At 53.6% G+C, this 23,375-nt stretch overlaps 8 protein-coding genes across 8 annotated transcripts; 4 read left to right on the top strand and 4 right to left on the bottom strand.

The window, feature by feature from the left end:
- Window positions 1–435: 435 nt before the first annotated feature.
- On the top strand, window positions 436–2,337 carry LY79DRAFT_593088 (uncharacterized protein; the record flags this gene model as incomplete). Its single annotated transcript, XM_060561513.1, has 4 exons — window positions 436–478; window positions 533–885; window positions 943–1,246; window positions 2,243–2,337. The coding sequence occupies 4 exons, from the start codon at window positions 436–438 to the stop codon at window positions 2,335–2,337; spliced, it is 795 nt and encodes a 264-aa protein (XP_060410234.1).
- Window positions 2,338–6,503: 4,166 nt separating this feature from the next.
- Window positions 6,504–8,465, top strand: LY79DRAFT_672726 (major facilitator superfamily transporter; the record flags this gene model as incomplete). The annotated part of the gene is made up of 8 exons (XM_060564089.1): window positions 6,504–6,735; window positions 6,804–6,946; window positions 7,014–7,062; window positions 7,120–7,284; window positions 7,342–7,736; window positions 7,802–7,869; window positions 7,925–8,097; window positions 8,167–8,465. The coding sequence occupies 8 exons, from the start codon at window positions 6,504–6,506 to the stop codon at window positions 8,463–8,465; spliced, it is 1,524 nt and encodes a 507-aa protein (XP_060410233.1).
- Window positions 8,466–8,504: 39 nt separating this feature from the next.
- LY79DRAFT_523305 (NUDIX domain-containing protein) lies at window positions 8,505–10,137 on the bottom strand (the record flags this gene model as incomplete). Its single annotated transcript, XM_060555522.1, has 2 exons — window positions 8,505–9,948; window positions 10,034–10,137. The coding sequence occupies 2 exons, from the start codon at window positions 10,135–10,137 to the stop codon at window positions 8,505–8,507; spliced, it is 1,548 nt and encodes a 515-aa protein (XP_060410232.1).
- A 601-nt stretch (window positions 10,138–10,738) lies between these two features.
- Window positions 10,739–11,789, bottom strand: LY79DRAFT_358954 (uncharacterized protein). Its single transcript, XM_060552728.1, has one exon. It carries the CDS (start codon window positions 11,589–11,591, stop codon window positions 11,019–11,021), a length of 573 nt encoding a protein of 190 aa, XP_060410231.1. The 5' UTR covers window positions 11,592–11,789; the 3' UTR covers window positions 10,739–11,018.
- Window positions 11,790–13,785: 1,996 nt separating this feature from the next.
- Window positions 13,786–16,442, top strand: LY79DRAFT_523262 (fungal-specific transcription factor domain-containing protein; the record flags this gene model as incomplete). The annotated part of the gene is made up of 4 exons (XM_060555518.1): window positions 13,786–13,898; window positions 14,003–15,196; window positions 15,321–15,567; window positions 15,780–16,442. The coding sequence occupies 4 exons, from the start codon at window positions 13,786–13,788 to the stop codon at window positions 16,440–16,442; spliced, it is 2,217 nt and encodes a 738-aa protein (XP_060410230.1).
- Window positions 16,443–16,917: 475 nt separating this feature from the next.
- On the bottom strand, window positions 16,918–18,675 carry LY79DRAFT_582760 (L-ornithine 5-monooxygenase; the record flags this gene model as incomplete). The annotated part of the gene is made up of 2 exons (XM_060560286.1): window positions 16,918–17,016; window positions 17,128–18,675. 2 exons carry the CDS (start codon window positions 18,673–18,675, stop codon window positions 16,918–16,920), a joined length of 1,647 nt encoding a protein of 548 aa, XP_060410229.1.
- Window positions 18,676–18,921: 246 nt separating this feature from the next.
- On the top strand, window positions 18,922–20,041 carry LY79DRAFT_582759 (uncharacterized protein; the record flags this gene model as incomplete). The annotated part of the gene is made up of 4 exons (XM_060560285.1): window positions 18,922–19,018; window positions 19,389–19,500; window positions 19,594–19,824; window positions 20,005–20,041. The coding sequence occupies 4 exons, from the start codon at window positions 18,922–18,924 to the stop codon at window positions 20,039–20,041; spliced, it is 477 nt and encodes a 158-aa protein (XP_060410228.1).
- Window positions 20,042–21,786: 1,745 nt separating this feature from the next.
- On the bottom strand, window positions 21,787–22,270 carry LY79DRAFT_565102 (uncharacterized protein). The gene has a single exon (XM_060558715.1). The coding sequence runs from the start codon at window positions 22,251–22,253 to the stop codon at window positions 22,020–22,022; it is 234 nt and encodes a 77-aa protein (XP_060410227.1). The 5' UTR covers window positions 22,254–22,270; the 3' UTR covers window positions 21,787–22,019.
- Window positions 22,271–23,375: the final 1,105 nt, after the last annotated feature.

Raw genomic sequence — 23,375 nt, 5'->3', positions numbered from 1 at the left:
CCACAACCTTGCTCCCCCCATGGGTGATACTGACTGAGCAGAAACATTTTCTTAAGGAATAGTTCGGATTGAATACCCAGGTCCCTGCCACAGCGCACCAAATCATACCATCCACCCCACGTTCGTGTTCGTGCGTCAAAGATCGCCTGAAAATCGGCCGGTCGTCCATTGGCTCGTCGGCCACGTCGGGGGCTTCGGTCTTGGGTCGGGCGCTGACCATGTCGCACATCCCCAAGCGTAACTCCGTCGACGCAGCAGAGACCAGCGCCAATGCCATGTCGTTTATTAGTGTCTTATATGACAGCCGCTGTCAACCTCCGTTCCTCCACGTTTCTTGTCTTCAAGTCTGAGCTTTTTTTCTGTCAATATTGGCAGATTAATCGACGAAATTCAGGACGTTTATTTTTCACCAAAGAGAAATAGGACATCAGCATTATGGGCGCGACAACACTAACCCTGATTAGTCTTGCGGCTTTCGGTACGATCTTTCATCCTCACCATCGCCTCTCTATTCTCGACTAATCCAAACCAGCGTCTTCCGGTGTGGCCCAGCAGTTCCCAGGTGTCCCGGGTAACGGGAACGGAAATGGCAACGGGTTCGGCAATGGCAACGGCGGCAACGGGTTCGGAGGTGGCAACTTCAACAACTTTGTGGGCTTCAACATCCAGGAGGCCATGCACACGCGGAGGATCCACGGCATTCTGGCTACCATCGCCTTCGTCATCGTCTTTCCCGTAGGCTCGATCGCCATGAGAATCATCCCGGGTCGTTTCTCCTGGCTTCTACACGCTCTCATCCAGATGGCCGGCTTTGTTCTATACATCGCTGCTGCTGCACTGGGTATCAAGTTGACTCAAGATGTCAGATTTGGCGGAACAAGTCTGGTGAGCTTTCTACTGCCTCCAAAGAAACTTTGCGACGTGCATGTTGACAGCAATTAGTTTGAGATCAGCACCATCAACTTTCACCCCATCATCGGGCTCGTCATCCTCGCCGTTTTCTTTTTTCAGCCTATCTTTGGCTATATCCACCACATACAGTTTAAGAAGTATGGCGTCCGCCAGACCTGGTCGCACATTCATCTCGCCATTGGTCGCCTCCTTATCCCTCTGGGCATTATCAACGGCGGTTTGGGGCTCTACATCTCTAACTCGCCCAAGGAATTCAAGATCGTGTACGCCATTCTCGCTGCCGTTTTCGGCATCGCCTGGATCTTTGTCGCTGTAATCAGCGAGAGCCGTCGCAGTCGCCAGCCGGCTGTCGTGGTTGTGGAAGAGCACAAGCTCATGGGGCGTTCTCATGGACGGCAGAATTTTAGCCCTGGACCTTCTGAGTCGGGTCCAAAGTATTGAGCTAACGATGCGTGTCCTTGTTATGATTGACGATGTTGCCGACGATACTTGCAGGCTTACCTTGCGGGATTGGGATTATAGCTCTTGGGTCGACTTCTTTTCATAGTTGTGTTTACATGAAGAGAATTTGGGTTATGAGTAAAGAAATGAATTATATATGACTTGTATAAACGACGAATCCTAATCATGGGTAAAAATGCGGAGCGTGGCGCGTGCTTGAATTGAATACTCACACAAACTGTTCACATTGGGAAGGAATAAAAAGACCCAGCTTGGGTATCCTATCATAGCATATAGCATTCAATTTGAGATTTTCATTCAACTATCTCCAGCTTCATGATGTATTGAGATAAGGTTCCAAACCGTAAAGACGTACCGTCGCTTATTAATGTAGACCCTCCGAGAACTACAACGGGCCAAAAACATAGGATAAGCATACGTTTCTACCCTGATGAAAGCTGAAGTCCAAGTTTCTTGATCAGTTGGAATCAAGAGTTTCCTAATAACCGAGGCTAAGTGTAGCAGGCATGTATATATGTGCAAATAGTTTGTTTCCTCGCATTAATTGAATCCATGTCACTGCAACAGAGCACAGTGACAGGCAGTAACGCACCTGTGAACTGTAATGAGTCACAATTACCAAGCAAAAACCCTGCGGGATGAAAAGGGTGCCTCATTGCGAAGCGAAGTCCACGGCACTGATTCTGTCACAAGCCCCTGACCTCGACAAGGCAGGCTAGCACAACATGAGGCGTTTGTTAGATTTCTTGCGTTGTAGGCTTTGAGCGGTATTGCTATTGTTGTGACAGTAAATGGTACTTAAGTGCAGTTGTAGCAGTGGCAACTGTTATATGACGCGTTTCTACGGACCTAACACTTCAACTAACAGCTGTCGTATCTGCTTCTGTCTCGTATTGGGCCCCTCTTCGTCCTCGTCGAGGCGTGACAGCCGAGGCCGCGACGGGTTCATTTATGGCAGCTTAACGATTCCCGCTACGTTATAGACTTTTGTTCTACATCTTGAGACCAATTTCCTTAACATAGAAAAGCTTGATGAGCATTTCCACAAAGAGATTTACGATTACAAACTCCACATCTGTCGCATCTTGGGATTATTCACTTCTGACTGAGGATTAGAGTTTACTGCGGCTAAGAAGACACGGTTTAGACATCAGACGCTAGAACGATTGAGGATTTGGTTTCCGAAGAGAAAATACCTATAATAAACGTGTTGAGATGAACCGCAGCGTCTGCTAGAATAGTGCAAAGTGATTGTCATACGTACGCATGAGATAGCCATACGAGATGGTCTGTGCGTATGATAAGCTACATACGTGGCGGCCACAACTAGTCCTGGCTGCACGAACCTATTCCCAGCTTCACGAAACTCTTCAAGATAGGAGACGCTTACCCCTCTGCTCCTAGATGCGGTTTTATCCGAGGCGTCTTAGGCAGTGTTAGGGGGAGGGAGGCAAATTTCAAAGACATTCAGCTGGAAATCAGCAATCATATCATACCTGAGATAGCTAGCAGCTTGATAGCGGTTCTTGTAATACTGAAAGATATTATCGACATCACATCCTTGTCAGAGACCTTGACGAACTGGAAGTGTATTTAGATAGTCTCTGCATTATTCGGAGTACCGGTATAGTAACCCCACAGCCCGCTGGAATCGCTGTAGCGGAAAAGTATATCAGTAAGCCACTTGCACTTAGGCGCAACTTTCAACCACCGACTTGGTTTCGGTTTTCTGGGATACGGTGGTTAACGAAGGATACCATGTCCATGACCCAGAGGTCACCTCCGCATACCGATGTTGAAGAGCATGGTATCATACGCGGTGGTGTGGCGGTCTCAGTCAGCTCTTCCTTGTCTAGTGAGAGAGCATGTACTTTCAAGAGGGTATTCTTTCCAACAGACAGGTTGTTGATCATTATATATTGAGCCCAAAATACTGTTTGTGATAGCAGATAAAGAATGAACACGAAAATTGGGCCATGGTAAGCGCATCGGATATCTCCTGGAACTCAGAATTTCCACTTTTGGGGGACTCTGGCAGTCAACTCCTTTCGAATCGAGTTTGCGAGCAGCCTGGGTCCCTGGGCTTTTGTGGTCAGTGGATTGCTCGCTCTGGTCGTCTGACAGAGGCTTCTTTTTCGACGAGACACTCAGACTTTGATGGTAAGCTACTGCATTTGGTAGGCTATTGTATCATACCCCTTGGCAGCTGTAATTTGTACCGGACGTTGTAAGTATTCTCGTAAGATGTGGTAACGTACCACACAAGACGATGTGCTCAAAACTGCGTTTTCGGTTGTCTCGCAAATGTCTTGTTCAGACCCTTATGTAGAGCTGTGGCACAACAGATAAGAGAGAGATATGCCACATGTTCCAAGCTGGAGTTGGGTACCGGTTTGGAAGTATGCTACCCACCACTGGCTCCATAGGTATAGCCGGTAACTGAACCCCCCCGAGCTCCTGGAGAGCGGTAGGACCCCCAAGGACACATCCAAGACGCCAAAAAGGGGGCCCTGAAACTCGAGTAGGGCAGTAATAGAAGGAACACAAGATAAGGATTGAAAAGATTACCTTTTCGAAGAAATTTCAAGTGCTGAGGCATTATCTTCAAGTACTATTGTTTTTAACACGATAATCGCGTCTCCGTATTGAGAATACGAGATCGAGGGTGGTCAAAGGCTGAAGAATGAATACATTGATCTGCAACAAAAGCGGAGAAGGGGACGGTGTCTTGATATAGTATATGCGAAAGGGTAGTGACATATGGATACAAAGAGCTCTATGATTATTTCATCTTGACATGCGGGGTCCCAGAAGCCTACTGCATAAGGAAACAACTCGCGTTCGGGACGGGAGTGGGATAAGATACGGCACCTATAATACATTTGTGATGACCGAAAAGCTGTCTTGCCAGAATTTGTGACGAGCCGGGCCCAAGGGCGAAAGATCTTGACTCACCGATGGAAGGATTGTTAGCGAAGAGGAGAGACTGACTATTGAATTCTGTTAAAAGAGAAGTGAGTTTCAAGGTTCAGTCATCGCCGTTTGGAAGCAAGTCAGGGCAATTGTCATGTCTGTCAACGCTATCCCGGGTAGCTTGGGGGATTACGGGTCAAATCAGGAATGTGGGAGTAACCCCTACATCCGAGGTCACACAAGCCCAACCGGAATTACCGGTAGAGAGTATTGCTAAAGTATTGAAGAGTATAAGACCTTCAACCAGCACTCCGAAATGAATCGCACCATGTCGCTTAAATAGAAGGCAGAAGCCCCCTAGAAGGCGGGAAAAGCAAAGGAAGAGTTTCAAGCTATGAGGACAACATCCCTGCTACATAAATGTGATAATGTACAATGCTTTTAGTGCAACAAAAAGAGGCATGCGACTCTTGGGTACCCCCTTTTGCTGCTCATCATAAATTTGGCGGGGGAGGGCGGTCGGTCATCGCGGCTACATTCAAATCGGGGCTGGAGCTTGGAGGCCTTGGGGAAGTTCAGTCATTCTACGCACCGTCCACGTTTGAGTCCGAGGCGAATCCTACAACGAAGCGTTCAGGGAGCCATAAAGGGAGAGCTCAGGCTATCGGCTCACGGACAGTTCACTAGACTCTCAAGCCATTCTGTGTTGTTACAACTCTTGAGACCATCGTGAGGCGAACTTGGTCCAAATAGAGACACCTCTTGGGGACAGCGTTTTCAGAACCTACGGGAACCTCTCGCGCAGGGGGTCACCCAGCGAGCACTACTAGTACACTAGTAAGTAAGTAAGACATGTGTTATGCACCTAAGGAACGCCAATCGAAGACCCAGAATCTGGGACAGGAAACAGGGCTGATAGTGTGTGCACCACTTGCCACATTTGCTCCATGACCCAGGCCCCCGGCGCCGTCATGGATCTTACGCTGCACGGTACTTGTCATTTTGCGATCTGGATTGGACCAGCTGTGGGTAGTGAGCCGAAATGACGCCCGGAATACCGTATGTACATGCCACAATACCACCTGACCCCTCGTGCTCATGCAGTCAGTTGTAACCCCATGTTATCTGCCCACTCTTCCATCTGCCGGTTCGCCAATGAGTCGCCGATAAAAAATATCTACTCGGCTCAACGGCTTGAAGCGGAGGTGTTTGGCTTTTGTTCTATCAATGTTGACCAAGCCCGCTGCCCCCCCTCCCTTACATGCGATATCAGCCACCCAAACTTTTCATCATCAGACACGCCCCCCCTTTACTCACAATGGTTCATTAGTACCTTGATCCATGATTGTCAAAAGTCATGAAGACTCCCTCGCCTGCTGCTGGCTTTTCTAGGTTCCCCTCGGCCTCCGTTTCACTAGGTAGCCTTGGACCAGTCTAGCCCAGGTGGCCAAAAAGACTAAACAGTCTACGGTGGTACATAGAAAGCTAACGGCCCCCTTTGGAGCTGAGATTTCTAGTGGCTGCGCCAAGTGCGTCGCCAGGGGCCAGCCAGACCAAGACTCTATCCAACACAGAAGCCAGAGCTCAACGCGCGCTGTATCATGGTCATGAGGGATGTGGGACGACAAGTACTATGCAGGTCGAAAGAGGGTCCGGCCCATCTTAAAGCACGCATCAACTGACGTGATATGAAGAGAAGAACAGGGCCTTTGGGTTCTTTCGGCCGGCAGGCAAGATGTCGGACAAAAATCTGCATCCAGCTCACCGAATACGATTTTCTCCACTCGCGGCAGATAGAAAAACACCGAACTGCTGATGTAGGATGTTGCAGTATTGCTTACCGTCTTTCCCACATTCATCGTACCGCTAACCATTCACAGCTCGGTATCAACCCATTGACCCCAGGCCGTCAGCCTCTTAGGGCTGAGCGAGGGGCGAATGACTGCAGCTGCTGCCTTATACTGGTAAGTATGACCCCGAGTAATCGCATGTCCAAGCGTGATAGGCAGATGAGGTCCAAGATCCACCAAACTGGTGCAACCACACTGTCCTGAGAGTCTTCGCCAGGTCCGTCGACGGATATTCCGCAGTATAAAGAATACCGAATGAAGCGAAGGAACCAAGTCAAGGTATCCTGGACGATCAGTTATTAGACTGAGTCTGGTGGAGAACAACTAGCACCAACAAGCCGACAGAGCATCAGTAAAAATAAAGCAATGAGTCGCCCGTCACAGAGCACCGACGCCGAAGGGACGGCCTCCAGGTCCTCGATCTCGGTGGTCAAAGCCATCCGAGATCAGGCAGGAGAAGGCACTCAGGCCATCGACGAGGCTGCGATGGACCGAAGAGTCAACAGGAAGATGGACATTGCCCTTCTTCCGCTACTCTCTCTTCTCTACTTGTTCAACGGTTTGGACAGGGGAAACGTGGGAAATGCCCAAACCCAAGGTACATCAAACGCCACCCGTTGACTGGCCTCGAACCAAAGTAACTGCGTTATTTACAATATAAACCAGGATTCACCAACGACATTGGCGCTGTGCCGGACGATTTGAATCTGGCCGTCTCACTTTTCTTCGTTACCTTTGTCCTATTGCAACCGCCCTCTGCAGCCATTGGAAGGTGGCTTGGAGCTAAGCATTGGATCCCGATCATGATGGTAAGGAATGCTACCCAGAAAGAAAACAAAATGAGATGTAGTTGGAAGCTGACCAATCTGTGCACAGGTTGGCTGGGGCCTTGTCACTTTGTGTCAGGCATTTATTAAGGGCCGAGGTAAGTCATCTCCGGCCTGTTGTGCTGGCGAATCTCTGACCTTCGTTTGTCAAACAGGATCCCTCATCATAACCCGCCTCCTGATCGGCGCCTTCGAAGCCGGTTTCTACCCGACCGCCGTCGCATACCTCTCGTTTTTTTACTGCAGATACGATCTCGCCGTAAGAGTCGGCCTCTTTTACGGACAATATGCGGTTGCAGGTGCCTTTTCAGGGGCAATCTGTATGTTAACGAAGCTATACTCGTCATTCCTGGGCTATTTATCTAATGCGGTAACAGCTTACGGTGTTTTCCATTTGAATAACGGTCGATTGAAGAACTGGCAGTATCTCTTCATAATCGAAGGCGCGTTGACGGTGTTCTTCGGTTTGCTCGCATGGATCCTCCTTCCCGCCAGCCCTGGCTCCGCTTGGTTCTTGACCGCACAGGAACGTCGCTTCGCTGCAGACCGGATGAAGGCGGAGAATGCTCTCTTTGTCGAGCACACATACGACTCTGATGGCGTGGAGCAGGATCGCCTGACGAAGCGCGATTTTGTCGAGACTGCCAAGGACTGGAAGTTCTGGTACGTTTTGGCGTTCAACATCTGTGCCAGCGTGCCTGGCCAGGCGTTTTCCGTGTTTCTGCCGCTCGTTGTGCAAGGGCTGGGTTATTCTTCGATTGAAGCCAATTTGGTTAGTGTTTGCAATCCCTGAATACTCGCAAGGGTCTTGGAACTGATGGAGAAACTGTGCCTCAGATGTCTGTTCCCCCTTATGTTTGCGGCGCCGTTGGTCTATACTGTTTCACTCTTAGTTCTGATTATCAGTATGTAGTTGAAAAATACCGTCGGATTGGGAACTGCAAACTAATATCTACACAGCAAGGAACGTGGTTACCATATTCTGGTAGGAATCTTGGTTGCCCTCATTGGCTTGATCGCAACTGTAACAGTCGAATCAAGCGGCGGAAAATACGCAGCGCTTTGCGTGCTTCTCCTTGGAAGCTATGTTGCTGCGCCTTTGACGGTTGCATGGCTCAGTGGAAATACGCCAGGTATGCGAACAATACACCAGGCGCGAGGACCTCATTGGGAAAAACTCACTAACTCGTTTCTACTACCAGAGCCCGGTAAACGGTCACTCGTCCTCGGCCTCAATGGCTTCGGTAACATCGCTGGCGTTATCGGAGCGCAACTATACCGTGCAAAGTACAAGCCCGACTACAAGGTTCCATTCTATATAACACTGGGTTTCGTGGCCGTGGCGCTCATGGGATACCTTTCTTACAGGCTCACACTTGCCGCCGTCAACCAGAGGAAGTTGGAGATAATGCGGCACAAGTCACAAGAAGAAATCGAAAAGGAGCGTACGGACGGGACACGGTACGCTGACAAAAAGTGGACGTTCATATATGGCCTTTAATGGACATGATCTATGGAACAAAAACAAAAGGTGCTGTGGTTAGACATCGGAGAAGAAGGCATCCGCCTCACGCCGAATTCGGCCTGCGAGGTCTGAGATGTCCTTTGCGCTGTTCTGGCCGTCCTCAAGCATATATCCGTCGATAAGATCCGTAGGCACCCATTCGAAGTAGACGTTCCTGACACTCGTTTTCATCCCCATTGCGTCTGGGTTCGCACTTTGTGCGCTGCTCGAGACATTCATGGCGGCCTCTTTCAGGGCGTTGTTGTGCTTCCAGGACGCCGTTACCTCCTCAATATCGTTCTCTTCAAACCCAGGCGGCCCGTACGGCAGGATCTTCTCGTTCTCGGCTAGGACCAAGACCTTGACATGAGGAGAACAGTGCTTGGCCGAGAGAACTGCTGGCAGCGAGCCCGTCTTGTTGCTCGTTGATCCATCCTCTTGGATGATGTCAGCGCCAACCAGAACCAGATCCACGTCCTTGCTCGCGAGCGCTGCGGCGGCATCAGTGTAGATGGCGATCTCTACCTTCTTATCTCTCCGCCCCGACTCACGCAGAGAGCTGACAAGGCGAGAAGCCATTGACACACCCTCGAAAAGGGGACGCGATTCTAGTACACGGATGTCAAATTCCGAGTCGAACCCTGCGATCGCTCTCTGCAGGCACTCAAGAATGGTTGAGCTCGATGACAGGGTGAGGATTCGGACCGGCCGACCGGAACCATGCTTCTCTCTCAGGAAAGCCTCAAAAGACTTCCAAATTCCTTCCACCGAGGTGTGTCTCGATGCCGTAAAGTCGCGTAGTTTACGCATGACTTTGTCCAGAAACTCAGGTGTCACCCTGTTGTCCTTGACTTGCTGTACTTCCTTCTCGACGATGGTCAGGGATCGTACGATGTTGTTCAAGATCGCAGCGCCCATGCTCTCCCGCCCGTTCTTCCAAAGATGCCATGCCGCAAGTCGAGTGTTCCGCCACCACTTTTCCAGAGAGCCATCGGTCTCGATGCTAGACTTCTCGGAGATCACCGACAGGAGAACATCAAGCGCCTTTCCCGCCAGCTGCCGTGCCCCGCTCTCGTGATCTTTCCGCAACGCGAGCAATCCCTCGCTCAGGACCTTTGCTCTGTTCTCACCAAGCTCGATCTCGAACCAAATACGTCTTAGGCTCTCGGCCAGCCGCGGCACGCCACCAAATTCATCAACATCGCGGACCTCGTGGGGGTCAAACCACTGGAATCCCTGGTGTTCCCAGTCAATCTTGATGCGCGACTCGTCCTCATGGGACTTGAGACGGAAAGCAAAGGGGTGGATGGTCCATTCGCGGCCGATCTTCTCGTCAGCAAAGCGGTAATCCTTTCCTTGGCGGAGCAGCGTCAGAGTTTCTGGCGTAAGCGTCGTCTCTTCACGGATCTCCCGCCAGGCAGCATCGAGGGGTGACGGGTCATCCTTCTCTATGCTGCCCGACACCGGCGCAAGGCGATTCCTGTAAAGGCATGCGTTAGCCACCAACAGAGCCCAAGGCGAACCGTTCGATGTCGGTTCGTCTTGAGATCGGGGTCTGGGCTCACGGATAAGTCCGCAGATTGCCGCTTCGTCGGAACAGGGCGACTTGCGGCCCCCGGTTGGGCGGGAACTTGAAGATAAAGGACGAAACAACTGCGCGACGGGTCATTGTCTTGGCAGTTGAATCCATTACGCCTGGACTAGGCTTCGATGTCAAGTATCTTCAGTGCAAACGGTCTCACGAGGATGACACCTGGTCGTCGCGTGTTTCCCTGGAAAGTGGATTCGGCCGAGAATGAGATCATGATGAGTAGAGACCCGAAGTGGATGGAAGGATGTCTTGCAGCTGACAGCAGCTGGCAGTGCGGTCGGACTCTGCGACTTGGTTCCTCCAAAACTGCTATCCACTCCATTCTGACACACCTCTATGAGTACCTAGGTAGAGTGCGAGAAAGTGAGAATCGGGCAGTACTATACCCGGTCCACTGAGAGCTCTATCTCCACATGCTTGAACAATAATGAACGATTGGGCTATGTTTCAAGATTATAACGTTTTGTTTGACAGAGACGACGGGACGTTGACAGATGACCATGAGACGATGAGATGGATCCAAGTGGCAACGGAGATGTCTGACAAGGTTGGCTGTGAGTTCAACCTAAGTTATACTACAACAAGGGGAAAGAAGCCGGCTATCAAAATATTACCCATAAGCACTATAAGATTTCTACCAGACCCTGAGCTAAGGACCCGACTTTCAGGAGAGTGGGATGGTGAATCTCACGTAACTGCCGGATGACCTTGAGACTTTCACCTTGTAGCTATTTTGCGGAATCCTACGGTGGTCGACCGGAGAGGCTCAGGTGCTGCTCGCTAGGGTCCTTCCAGAGATGAAATCCGGGACTTACACACTCATATGAGCTACTACGTTATCTATGCTCAGAAGGTGGACAGCGGAGAGGAAGATGACAACGAGGATCAGGAGAAGTAGGAATGACATCTTGCGGTAGCTCCAGTGAATCAAACAGCTTGTGCGACTCTCCAATTCCTTTTTACGAAACGGCTTGCCTTCTTTGCAGCCCGGCCCGTTCACAGCGTTGCGAGCCAGGATGTTCGTCCCAAGACTCGCCATCGAGCAGCAACCCGGTTTCTGGGCCTCGTCGTAGACCGTTAAATCCACAGGAGATGGCCAAACTTGCCAATTCGGTTCGATCCAATGTGTGATATGGAAACCCCGGACGACGTCGTTGATCAGATGGCAGAGCACTTCTCGAATGGCTTTCTAGACCGTTGGCGCCCGATAGAAACCTGCTAGAAAAGGTGAATGTGCAGCATTGACAGAGATGGCTAGACGATGAAATAACCAGCTTTGTACGACGCATGCCATGCGGGAGACAGACAGCGTGCAAGAAGATTGTGTCCAACACGGGCCTCGGAAGGGCGATGCGCGAATGACAGGGTCGACCCAGAAGGGCCACAGGATGGCCGTTCGGCAACCGCGCGGCTGGGCAACCGGCGGAGCAGGGACAGGCCTTTGGCTGCCTCGTGACGGCGCAGAGCGGCAGGGAGGGACAAAGCTCTTTCGCTTCGTCAGCCTGTGAGTGGTCCAAGTGATGGATGCTCATAGTAAGTGATGGATGACTGTTTGCGATCCATGGGTAAGGGAGGGGGTAGGATAGACGATGCAGCGAGTATCTTTAGGCCGCGTCTAGCCATGATCCAGGTAATGTTTGTCACGGTGCCAAGAAGGCACGGAATGCCACCGTGGTTGGCGTGAGAGGTGACGGGAATGTAGGGACGAGGAACCAACGACGAGCCAGAGACGGAACGTGTCTCAATTCTTCCATGTGCATTGCTTCGTCGATGAGTTCTGGGAACAGAAACGGCGGCAGACCGACAAAGCGGGATAGGTCGCCGAAGATTCGGCCGACTGACTGCCTCGAGGTCGGCGGGGTTGGTAGGGCGCGATCGACGATTCGTGGTTGAAGAGCGTAACGGCCGTGATTCTGCAAGGGAGGGATATGGCTCAATTAGTGAGAGGTGAGATGACGAGAATGAGCATATTCAATTCGAGGGAGAGGCTGAGGGAGGGAGGTGAGAGAGAAGAAAGTGAAAGCCAAGCAGGCCACATTATCATTACCACCCACCGTGCGCTCCATAATGCCATCTGTGGGCCGAGAAATCAAGCGAGGAATCAAGCCAAAAGGCAACGTAAGACGGGGTGTCGGTGGAGTTCTTCCAGGCTGTGTATAGGAACTTTCGTTCCGTTTCCCTGGGGGCCGGAAATAGGGTCTCTGTCTGCACCGTACCCCTCCTATTCTCGACAACGTGAATGGTTCGGGTGCGCTCGGTGAGGAGGAGCCTCCCCAGGACCCTAGTCCTCCGTGTATGTTGCTGATGCGCACTAGCTGATATTGTACACTTATTCCGGCCCTTCGCCTTCGAAGCAGGCAGGGTACGTTGCCGTTGCGCACACGTCTTGGCTGTTAGTTGCGTGGATTAGGTTGGGCACACACGGGCTAACAGGGGAGAGGGCGAGGCCCGTCAAAGGTCCGAATCAATGATCGGCTGCCCCCGAACCCGCACTGGGGTGTCGAAGCATTGTACCGAACCAACGAGGACCAGCTGCACCAACTACCTACAGTAGGCCATAAGTGATGTGTGTACGGCTTGAGTCACAGGTCACGTGGATACGGTGATGCCTGGCTATCTTTTTCCCTTTACCTACCTACTACCTTGTAATGATCCTACGCTATCTACCTAAGAGATAGGTAGTTCATGACTACATATTTGACAAGCGGAGTGGTTTGTATCTACCGGCACAGGTAAGCCACCCCCCCTTCGTACCTTCTTCCCCTCCCCCGAATTTAACCTAAGGCAGGTAGATGTAGGTACCAATACCTTACCATTTTACTACCTACCTGTAGGTAAATTAGGTACCTTGGGGGTGCCTGCCTTCTTGGCCCCCACCCCAGCCCGGCGGCGGACAGGGGAGAGCTCTGCGTTAGGGAAACTGCGTTGCGGCGCACGCAAACAACTAACACGGAGCTGCTTCCGGCCACCACCAAAAAATCCCACCCCTCCCATCCCGCTAGCCATGGAAGGAGGGCGTTTCTCACTTCCTTCCCTTCTTGGACCCTTTCTTTGCGACAGTTAACGTTTTTTTCTTTTTTCTTTTTTCTTTTTCTTCTCTCTATAGTCCCCAAATTCCCCGTTCTCCACGTCTTGCCCGTGTCAACAACGCCTTGTGTTCCCGGAATTCTTTTCCCCAAGCTGATGAATTCAACGTTCGACAACACATCCACGTTCTCTCGGATTCAGATTTGGATTCAGATCCAGAACCCCCCGCCGGCGCACGACGCGAGACTCGAGCGGCCCGACGGCCCATACCCACGAATACTTCGTCCCCATCAAACACTAGCTTGACCAAGTCTCACCTCAAAGCCACTCATACACGCACATCGTTGTTGTAGCTTAGACTTCCCGCCTCCTGACTAACTGACTCGTCAGTCGCCTTATCCCAATTCCGCCCCCCAAAACCGGACACGGCTATCCAACAGCTACCGTTTACCGGGGTGCGGCAAACCAACTGACACTAATCGCCAACATAGCCGTTGCAGTCGGCCCAGCAGCAGGGCTAGGCGACGACGACGGTAGAAAAGAGGCAGACACAAACCTACGAATACGCCCTCCGTTCACTTCAAGTCCACCCCCAAGACAGAGCCTCAAAGCATCCGCACGTCCGTCTCCGTACCCGACTCCGTGCACGACGGCTCGGCGAAGCGGTGACATGCAGCCTCACTATCCCGCAGCACCAGGATGCAGCAGCAGCAGCCAGAGCAGACGGAAAATACAAACCGTGCATCACGTCTGCCTGTTAACCCGCGACGACACAAGGTAGCGCCCGACCAGAGAAAGCGCGTCGCTACAGCGTAAGTTGCTTCGGCTCCTCTCATTTCCCCCCTTCAAGAAACATATACAGCACCTGTGATTTCTCTCTGGCTCATCGCAACTCGTTTACGAACCATCTCCGTAGATGCAACAGCTGCAACGTTCGCCGAATCAAGTGTTCTGGAGAGAGACCCTGCCGTCAGTGCCGCAGCTCCTCACGAGACTGCCAGTACCCTACCGTCATCGAGAAGATCTCCATCTCCCGAAATGAGCTGGATGACCTGCGGAGGAAGCTGGAGTCCACTGAACGCGCTCTGCAGGCTGCCGTGCCTGACGACGCGGCCAGACGGCAGCTGCTGCAGCATGATGCTGATCCTGGCGGTTCTCGCGCTGGCTCCAACTCGTCATTCACTCCGCCTCAGCAGCAGCAGCAGCAGCAGCATGCAACACCTTTTCGCAAAGACGACTTCAACGAAAACCCTTTCTACGACACCGAGGCCGAGGCGGCCGAAGGTCGTCAGCTAGAGGACCAAGATGGAAGGGCCCGCTTTCTCGGCGAGACGTCCGGCGCCACCTTCCTTGACCACCTGAAAGAGTTCATGACAACCGTCTCACCGTTGGCCTTTAACAAGCCGTGGCTGTCTCCCACACCGAACAATGGCTCGGCCTTCCTAGCCTCCCTCGGGCGTTATCAGACATACGACTCTCGCCCAATCGAAGTCGAGTCAAATGCGGACCCCCTTGTCCTTCCGTCCCGAGCCGACATGTCGGCCATGCTCTCCGAACTCCGATACTTTATCCAGGACGGCGGCGGCCTTTTCCCGTGCGGCGGTATCTACTGGTGGGGTGATCTCAACTGCGTGCCCGTCGATCCGAAATCCGTCACGTTGCCGCCCGAGACCCCTCACCAGGCCATTTGCCACAGGTTCCGTCACTTGGCCTTTTATCACGTAGCCTTTGCCGTCGCATGCCAGGCCAGTACTACCGCGGCCTCGGCGCCAATTCCGAGGGGCTTGAGCCAGAACTACTTTACCCGTGCCCGGATGCTCCTGGGCAACCCCCTCGACATCACTCAGTATACCATCAGCGATGTCGCCGTGCTCGCTCTTATGGGCTTCTACCTTATCGAGATGAACCGCCGCGACGCCGCCTACATGTACGTTAGCAACGCCATGCACATCTCCATCATGCACGGTGCCCACCGCGGCTGGGTTGACGAGCGAGGCAAGCGCGTCTTCTGGACTCTGTACATCCTTGACCGTTGGTTAAGCTGTCTAATGGGCCGTCCGCCTACTATTATGGACGATGCGATTCGCCTACCCTTGCCATGCGATGCCCCGTAAGTCCATCCTCCATCCATTTACGTCGGCCCTCACTCACGGAGGCACCTCCGAACGATCGGCTGCGAGACCGAAAGCCCACGAACACGCTCATCTAACGTTAACGGCCCAACTCTTATGCAGTACCCTACCCCCTGCAGCCGGCCTTCGAGCCCACGTCCTACTGGCCCGCATTTCGGGCCACATTGTATGCAACACGTATAAAGTCGCCCCCTGGGACCACCGCCCGGGGGGAGCGGCGCGACATGTCGATCGAGCACTGCAGCTGCTCGACAACTGGCACTCATCGCTTCCTCCCACCCTGCAGATGTCCGCCACCTGTCCAAGTACCGATCCCGCATGTTGCCTCCTGCACATGGCATACAATCAGGTAAGCTTGTTTCTTCCCTGTAAAATCACCTTTCCCTTCTGTTGCCCGCTCCATTCCATGTTCTTTGGTAAGCAGACTAGGGTGTACATGTTCCCTCCTCTCCTTCTCCATCTTTAGACAAGCCCCCCTCCCTTCTCAAAACTCGGCCCAGATTTCCCAAAAGAACAAGAACTTTCCTTGCTCACCAAGGTTCCCTCTTCTGGGATCTGCAGCTACTCATTCTCGTCGTCCGCCCCATCTTCTTCGCCGCCGTGAAGAAGGCTTTCGCCGAGCGTTACATTCAGTCAGACCGCCGCCGGGACACTGAGCTGCATGCGGGTCGTATAAGCACGTGCTCCGAGGCCGCCCACCGGAACCTTTACCTTGCGCGCTGGCTGCTGGGTCTCACAGGAGGCTCCCGCAAACTCCTCCAGGCGGGGCTGCACTACGTCTTCAACGCTGCCATTGTGCTCATGCTCGAGGACCTGCTCTCTATGAACCTCGTCTCACCGTCCACAGAATCGGACGACATCAAGTTCGCCATCGGGGTGTTCGAGGAGGAGGCCAAGACCGGAAGCCACTACGGGCATGACTGTGCCACGGTTCTCCAGGACCTCAAATCTCTGGTCCAGCGCCTCCGCGTAGATGGGCAGGGCGCCTCTTCAGCTCGCACGGGTGGACCTAAATCGCCGGGTCTTCCACCTGACGACGTAACGATCGCCAGCAGCAGCAACACGCCCGCGAGAACTGTTTCTCGGCAGCCTGAGCAACCAGCATTCTCACCTGGGCCGAATCAGCTGCACTCCATGGACGAGAGCGGCCCGTTGTATCAGGAGCTCATGACGTGGATGGACAACAGCGACATGCAACTGTATAGTACTAACTATACCATATAAACATGAAACAGAAAATGAGGAGACTACTCATAAACTACAAGCTACAAGCACAAGGATGATGAATCTAAAAAGAAGAGACAGCCTCTTGGAATGAAATCGCAAAAACGTATGCGTCCTTTCCCGTGAGGACAGCAACCAGAACCATGGAGAGAAAGTGAAAGATTTCATACATAAACCAAGGTAGCTAAACTCCGCGCCATGTCTTTTTTCAATCCAGCTTTCCAAAGAAACTCGAAGAGTACTCACTCGCGCAAAGATACATGCCCAAACATATAGAGAGGGATGTTCGTCAGCCGTCCGTCGTCCCGAAATTCCTTTGACTAACAACTCCTGACCTCCCCCCTCTCTTTCGCAAGCTCGTAATCACCATGAGCTTATGACAGCCGTCAGACTTAGACTTTCTCTCTAATGAGAAGACAACGAGGAATCCTGAAACAGGTAATCGCGTGAAAAAGAAAAAAAAAAAAGTCGAAGTCTAGTTGGGAACGGCCTTGGCCCTCGGAGTCGCGGGGAAGATGGAGTCGATAATCTCAGCCGATCTCACGGCAAGAATAGACAAAAGGGTATCACTCAACTATTTTTTTTTTCCGAAGGATCGTTAGTGAGAATGTCTCGGGGGAAAGGAAAAAAACCGCGTGTATGTAAAGATGAGGAGGGACAAGGGAGGAAGGGGGATTTCACTCACTCCGTGGGTCGCTTCGCAGCATCCCTGCAGATAAACACCGGCGTCGGGCGCCACGGCGCCAGGGGCGTAACGTACGCGGTAGTCGCGGCCGACCTCGAGCTTCCTCGACGCCGAGGTGGCGTCGGGGCCGGAAATCTCCCAGCCGTCGACGAGCTCGCGGTCGCCGGCGTTGGCGGCGGGCGGCACCTCGGGCAGCAGGCCCCAGCTGTCGCGGAGCATGTCGATGTGGGCGTTGCGCTGGTAGCCGGTGGCGGCGACGACGAGGTCGACGTCGAGGACCTCGTCGCCGGGGAGCTGACCGACGAAGCCGTCTTCGGTGCCGTCGCAGGCGCTCTCCAGGCGGCGGACGTGGAGCTGGAGGCGGTCCGTCTCCTTGCTCTCGGTGACCTGGGTGATGTCGCGGCCGAAAAGCATACGGTGAGGCCACTTGCGCTCGTCGGTGCCGAGCGTGCGCTTCTGGTGGTAGAGCATCTCGTACAGGGCCTCGATGAGCTGCAGCCTCACCACGCCGTAATTGGTCGCCTTGGCCTCTTTGATGAGGGCGCGGCGATAGCTCTGCGACTTGGGGTAGAGCTCGTCGACGTACGAGGGGTTGAAGATGGAGTTGACAAAGGGCGAGTCGTCAGCGGGCTTGAGGAACTCGGAGCGCATCACCATCCACGTCTTGGCGTTGGGGTACGCGCGCTGGACGTCGCGGAAGATCTCGGCGGCGGACTGGCCGGCGCCGATGACGGCGACTCTGTAGGGCCTCGAGGTGTCGTTGAGGATCTGGGGGGCCAGCTGGGCGTACTGGGAGGAGTGGATGACGCGCGGGTGCTTGGCGGGGAGGACGCTGGGGAGGCGGGGCTGCCCGCCGGTTGCGATCAGGACGTTGCGAGTCTGGTAGGAGCTGACCTGGCCGGTCTTGATGTTGCGTGACTTGACGGTCCAGATCCTGACGCCGCCGGCGGTGGTCTGGGGGTCCGGGGAGACGGAGACGACCTCGCGGCCGTACTCGACGACGTCGTCGAAGTGACGGGCGCACCAACGCAGGTAGTCCTCGTACTCGACGCGGGCAGGCAGAAATGTGTCGAGGTTGGTGAAGTCAACCAGGCGGTTGTTGCAGTGGAGGTAGTTGAGGAAGGTGAAGTGCGAACGCGGGTTGCGCAGCGAGGCCATGTCCTTGATGAAGGAGATTTGCATGCGGGCGCCTGAGAGGAGCATTCCCGGGTGCCATGCGAACTGCGGCTGCTTCTCGAGGAAGAGCACCCTGGGCGCCGACCGGCCAGGGGAGAGCTGCCGGCCGGCCTCCTGGAAGTCGTGCATGGCAACGGCAACCGACAAACTGGCGGGGCCGAAGCCAACGCAGACGAGGTCGTGGATTTCACTTGGTTCGCATGGCTGCAGGTACTGAGACTTCTGGATGTTGGAGCCGCTGAAGTGGTGGCCGTTCACGCCGTTGCCATTCTGGTACACAGCGCCGTTGCCGTGGCCATTTGTGAATCCATTGCCGTTGAACTGGGAAAAGCCGCTACCCGCGTCGGTCGGTGACTCGCAGTGAGGAGACATATTGATGATAGTGGTGGTGGCGGTGGTGGTGATGGTGGGGTATTTAATGTGATGGTGGTGGGTGGTCGTCGTACAGTAAGTATTGTGCGCGTGCGTGCGTGCGTGCGTGCGTGCGTGCGGGTATATGTGAGTCGCAATCTGGACGGACGGCAGGGGTAGTGATATTTGACGAGCGTATCGAGCAAATAAGATGCCAATGCCAGAGTGACCGAGAGGGCAGAGCGAGGGCTTTAAGTTGTTAGTTCCATGGCCGCTCGAGATGCTCTGGATCTCGGGGGCGTGGGAGCATCAACTGACCTTTGTTCCGCGAGTCTTTGGGACGGTTCCAAAAAGACGCTGCCGGGTGCGAATGCGGGGGGGCGGGTGCGAAAGAGCGCGGGGTATTGCGGGTTTTCGCTTGTAACTTTTTTCTCCTTGCTCCAAAATGTCCCAGACTTTCCCCCCCTCGTGACTTATTAATGGGAAGCTTACTCTCCACGGCGGATTCAAGCCACACTGTTCGTCATCGACTCCCGAAGAGTGGCGCTCGGCTGGGGGACTTTGGGTATAAGGAGGATGAGCCACCGGTATGAATTGGCGGTTGAGATGAGATAATGATGGGGAAAGGTGTGAGCAGGAGGAGGAAATCGAGAAGCACCGTGAGAAGGAAGAATCAAGTGGCAGTGGAGGGGCATTGGGGGGGGCTAATATGCAAAACGGACAGACTCCAATAGGTGCGGTGGCTCGCGTCCCATCGAGTCGGCGTGATCGACCGACTGACCGACCGACCGACCAGTTCGAAGCTGGGCCACTGGACCCCTCGGAGCTCATGAACGACGCAGATGGGTAAGAGTGTACTCTGTACATGCGGTCTCGTCACTTGTTGCAGGCCCCCGAAGCCGAGAGCTACTGCCGCTAGACACTATGGGTACTTGAAAGAGTATACACTACTCAAATCGCAACACCCGATTCTTTGCTCGAATGGGGCAACTTGGTCGATGCTGCGATCCTGTCGGACAAGGCCTGTGCAGGACCCTTGCCAGTTGTGTATGGGAGAGGAGCTCGAAGCAGGAAGCCATCCATCCACAGCGGATGCCTTTCCACAGCCAGGGGTCGGGGCCATGGACAGAGTCGCAACAGGCTGACTCCAGAGATGGGCTCGCTACACTAGTAAGGGACGCCCTTGGAAGAGGGTCTGGGTCCACGTTCGGGTTTGGGTCTGCACTTGGTACTGGTACAGGTACCGGGCTCTTACAGACCGGGACCACGTACTGAGGCCGTGTCCGAGATACGCATCACCAATGGCTGGCCCAGGATGGGATGCGCTGAAGCTGTTATGTGCACACACAGTTATAATTGGCAGGCCTTTGAAGCTCGTCCCCGTTGATTGAGGAGAGCGGCAATCTGGGCAGCAGACCAGCCGTTGCAGGACGATATGAGCGTTGGAACAGCAGAGCCATACAGAATATGGTGTCTGGCATCAGCGGCGGCGTGCGGCGGTGCGCAGGGCTTGACACGGCGAGCGTCGTTTGCATGTGCCCGACCACAGGAGTGGAGCGGACGGAAGGGATGGGGAGGCATAAAAGGCTGAATGAAGGGGCAATGACCCTTCAAAGGGGAAAAGAGGCCAAGACGGCTCGATGTACGAGCAGCTTCTCAACGCGGGGAAGCATGCTTAACTGGTCCCCGAGAAACTTATATGGTGCTCATCTGAGGCCAGGTACAGATTCAGACAACACAAGCTCCAGCGTAAGTTAAAAGCGCGTTACAGTCCGCAGTGTTAGCGAAGCTGTCAAGTTTCTCTGAATGCCGTCCTCGCATAGCGAGAGGCCTAGGCATGTTCACCCCAATGTTGCCTCGGTTCGGCCGTCCGGGTGTGACGTGTGGCTCACTGCCGACGATTTTGATCCACAGACCATAGGATATGCCGATGCAATTGATGGCACCTTAGGGGAGGGGGGGGGGAATGCTCGGCCATTGCGGGCGGACGCACAGTAGGAAAACGCCCAAAGCCGACGGTTTACGAGAACTTCTCGCCGACGATTTCCAAGACGATGCAGATCGATGGTGCTAGCGAGACCCACTCCCAATTGCTCGCGGTGCAGGTATCGGACGTTCAAGTATGCAAGACGACGAACAAGACGAGTGAGGGAGACGGTGTGAAAGTGAAGAGGGGGAGAGGATAAAAAAACAGTAAAGAGAGCTGCAGGGGAGGAGGAGGAGCGGGATGGTTCGGCGAAGGACAAGGAAAAGAGTGAAGAAAATTCAAGGATGGACTTTTTTTTCTTTTTTTTTTCTTGCACGATGGGTGGAGCCGAGAGGGGGGGGAGGGGACGGAGGGGTCATGATGCGATTTCGGCGTTATCTTTGGATCTGATAAGATCAAATCTCTCACGGTCTCGCTCCTTCCAACTTCATCCCAGCTCCCATGTCCCTGCCCCTGCCCTGTCGAAAGAGTCCAATGAAGGGAAGGAGCCTAGCAGGATGGAGACGACCTGCCTAGCTCGAGTGCCTCAGGCACGAAAATGGAGGGATGGCAGGTATGTGTGTACTTACCTTGAATGCCATGTTTTCTTTCCCTTTCCGGCGCGCACACCTTGAACAGCATTGTCTGCGCGATTCCGGGCTAGCTTCACCTCGGGGAACCCTATCATGTTTTGCGGCGTCGAACATGTCTGGAAGATCGAGAGAAGCAAGGCAGAGGGATAGGTAGACTGCAACGGTTGCGCTACTAATGCGTTCCAAGCCTTCGGAGACTTTGCATTGGACTCGGACGGTTGTGGTGGAATGTGGGAAGAACCGGGATGTGTGCGAGTCCCGGTGCCAAGTGAGCGAGCGGGATGCAGAGGCGGTAGATGACTAAGAAACATGGGTCGAGGACTCTGTGCGCACAAAACTCTGCTCCGAGAGCGGGCAGGAGAAGAGGCAAGCGGCCAGGGTTTCACGAGAAGACTTCGGGATGGAGATGGATGTCAAGGGGAGGGGGGTGGCTTTCAAACCCTTTGGAAGTATTGGGTACTGTTGGCTTACGACTGAACAGTTCCAGAGGCTGATGGTACGATGTACAGTGTAGCAGTGAGAGAGGAGCCTTGTCTTAGCGCGCAAGTGGTGATTACACGATATGCAGTAGCTCGAGCCCTGTCATCAGCGGAATGAGGTACTTGGCCTCATCTAGGAGATGCGTAGTCGTAATTTTTTTTTTTTGTTGTGGTGATGGATCTAATCTGATGTGATGTGGGTACACACAGCTGGGGAGACTCGGACCATCCGCCCGTACGAGGTACCACAATCTAAATGTTCCATCGCATTCGTCTAGATGCGGCACAAGATGCCGGTCTCTCCTGTACCAGCCAAATGGGAAAACCTCAAGACTGAATTGCCAGACGGAGCCCGCGATAAGAAGGAACACGGACGACGGCGGGGGAAAACGCCTCTCCAAAGCCCCTCGGCTCATGAAAGATGGCCGATGGACCGCCGGAGTCTGTGCTGTTCATTGGTGGGTTATCTTGAGGGAATTTCGAGCGCGCTTTTTGGCAGGTAACTACTAGTACGAGTGGTAGTCCCGCCCGGGTTTCACAGATTTTTTTTGGGGGCAACATTTTGTCCGAATTATCTGATGATCTGATTATCTAAATCTGATAAGATCCGAGTCTAATTGGGTAAGGCGTATGTGTCGAGGTCTAGTAACGATGTCACGGCCCGTGTTCGTGTCAAGGCTTTCCCCTGTCGCTGTGCATGGCTAGCTCTAGTGTACCCAAGGCAGTGTACCTGTACGCCGCAACCGGCGAGGCCCGCTGGGCATGCACTGGCGATCGTGTACGGGCTCGTCGCGTTGGCGTCAAGCTGTGAGATGAATGAGACGGAAGAAGTGTCGGACCCTCGATGAGCCTTGACGACTGTTCTAGCCGAGAGTTGGGAATCTTGCATTGTCCTCGACAACAAGAGGGAGCGACTTGTGGGCGAAAGAAAAGAGAAAGGGAACAGACCGAGAGGCCAGGCACCTACTTACCTACCTACCTACCTACCTACCTATTCCGATAGTCAGAGGGATAGCGCGGCTGGTCCTGCCCGAGACGGGTCATTTCCGTCAGCTCGGGGAGGGGAGGAGGAGGTGGAACAGGGCAATAGTCAAGAAACAGAACAGACAGGGAAGGAAGGTGGGAAGGAAAAAAACTCTTCACATGGATTCCCACCCGCCCGCCTGCCCGAACAGAATACACGTACAACCCAAGCGTGGCAGGCACGACCACACGACCACACACAGCGGCACTCATCCACATCCACCCACGTCCACAACCACATCCACCTTTCCTCCACCACCTCTTGACCCTTGTGATGCCGATTCCAAACCAGGGAATCCGACAGTCAGCATACCAACCATCACATCACCACTTACCGACCACGCTCTCTGGCTGGCCGGCCCTGGTCTCGGTGTAGAGGAGCGCCCGACACGTCCGAGATGCTCGGTTTACGCGCACTGCCCTCGACTTATTGTAACCCCCACATCTGGGTTGATTGGGTCATCCTCTTCGCTTCTGATTGTCCCGTCACTTACCTACCTACGCCGTACGTTGCCACTCCACATACCTGTGCGGTCGGCTCAGACTGGTAACATAACCCCAGGCTTGTGACGAGACTCCTCGACTAGAGGTTCTGGATGCCAGGCATAGATGCATGCCCAGTTCGCCGACCCGTGCAGATGGAACTCCGTCTTGGGCTAC

The sequence above is a fragment of the Colletotrichum navitas genome (genome assembly GCF_030913465.1).
Source record: "Colletotrichum navitas strain CBS 125086 chromosome Unknown LY79scaffold_71, whole genome shotgun sequence".
Taxonomy (NCBI): domain Eukaryota; kingdom Fungi; phylum Ascomycota; class Sordariomycetes; order Glomerellales; family Glomerellaceae; genus Colletotrichum; species Colletotrichum navitas.
This window is presented reverse-complemented; position numbering and strand designations above follow the sequence as displayed.

Bases quoted from the DNA above. Each gene is read 5' to 3' on its own strand.
- LY79DRAFT_358954 (XM_060552728.1), bottom strand. From the start codon at position 11,591: ATGAGCATCCATCACTTGGACCACTCACAGGCTGACGAAGCGAAAGAG.
- LY79DRAFT_565102 (XM_060558715.1), bottom strand. From the start codon at position 22,253: ATGTTGCCCCCAAAAAAAATCTGTGAAACCCGGGCGGGACTACCACTC.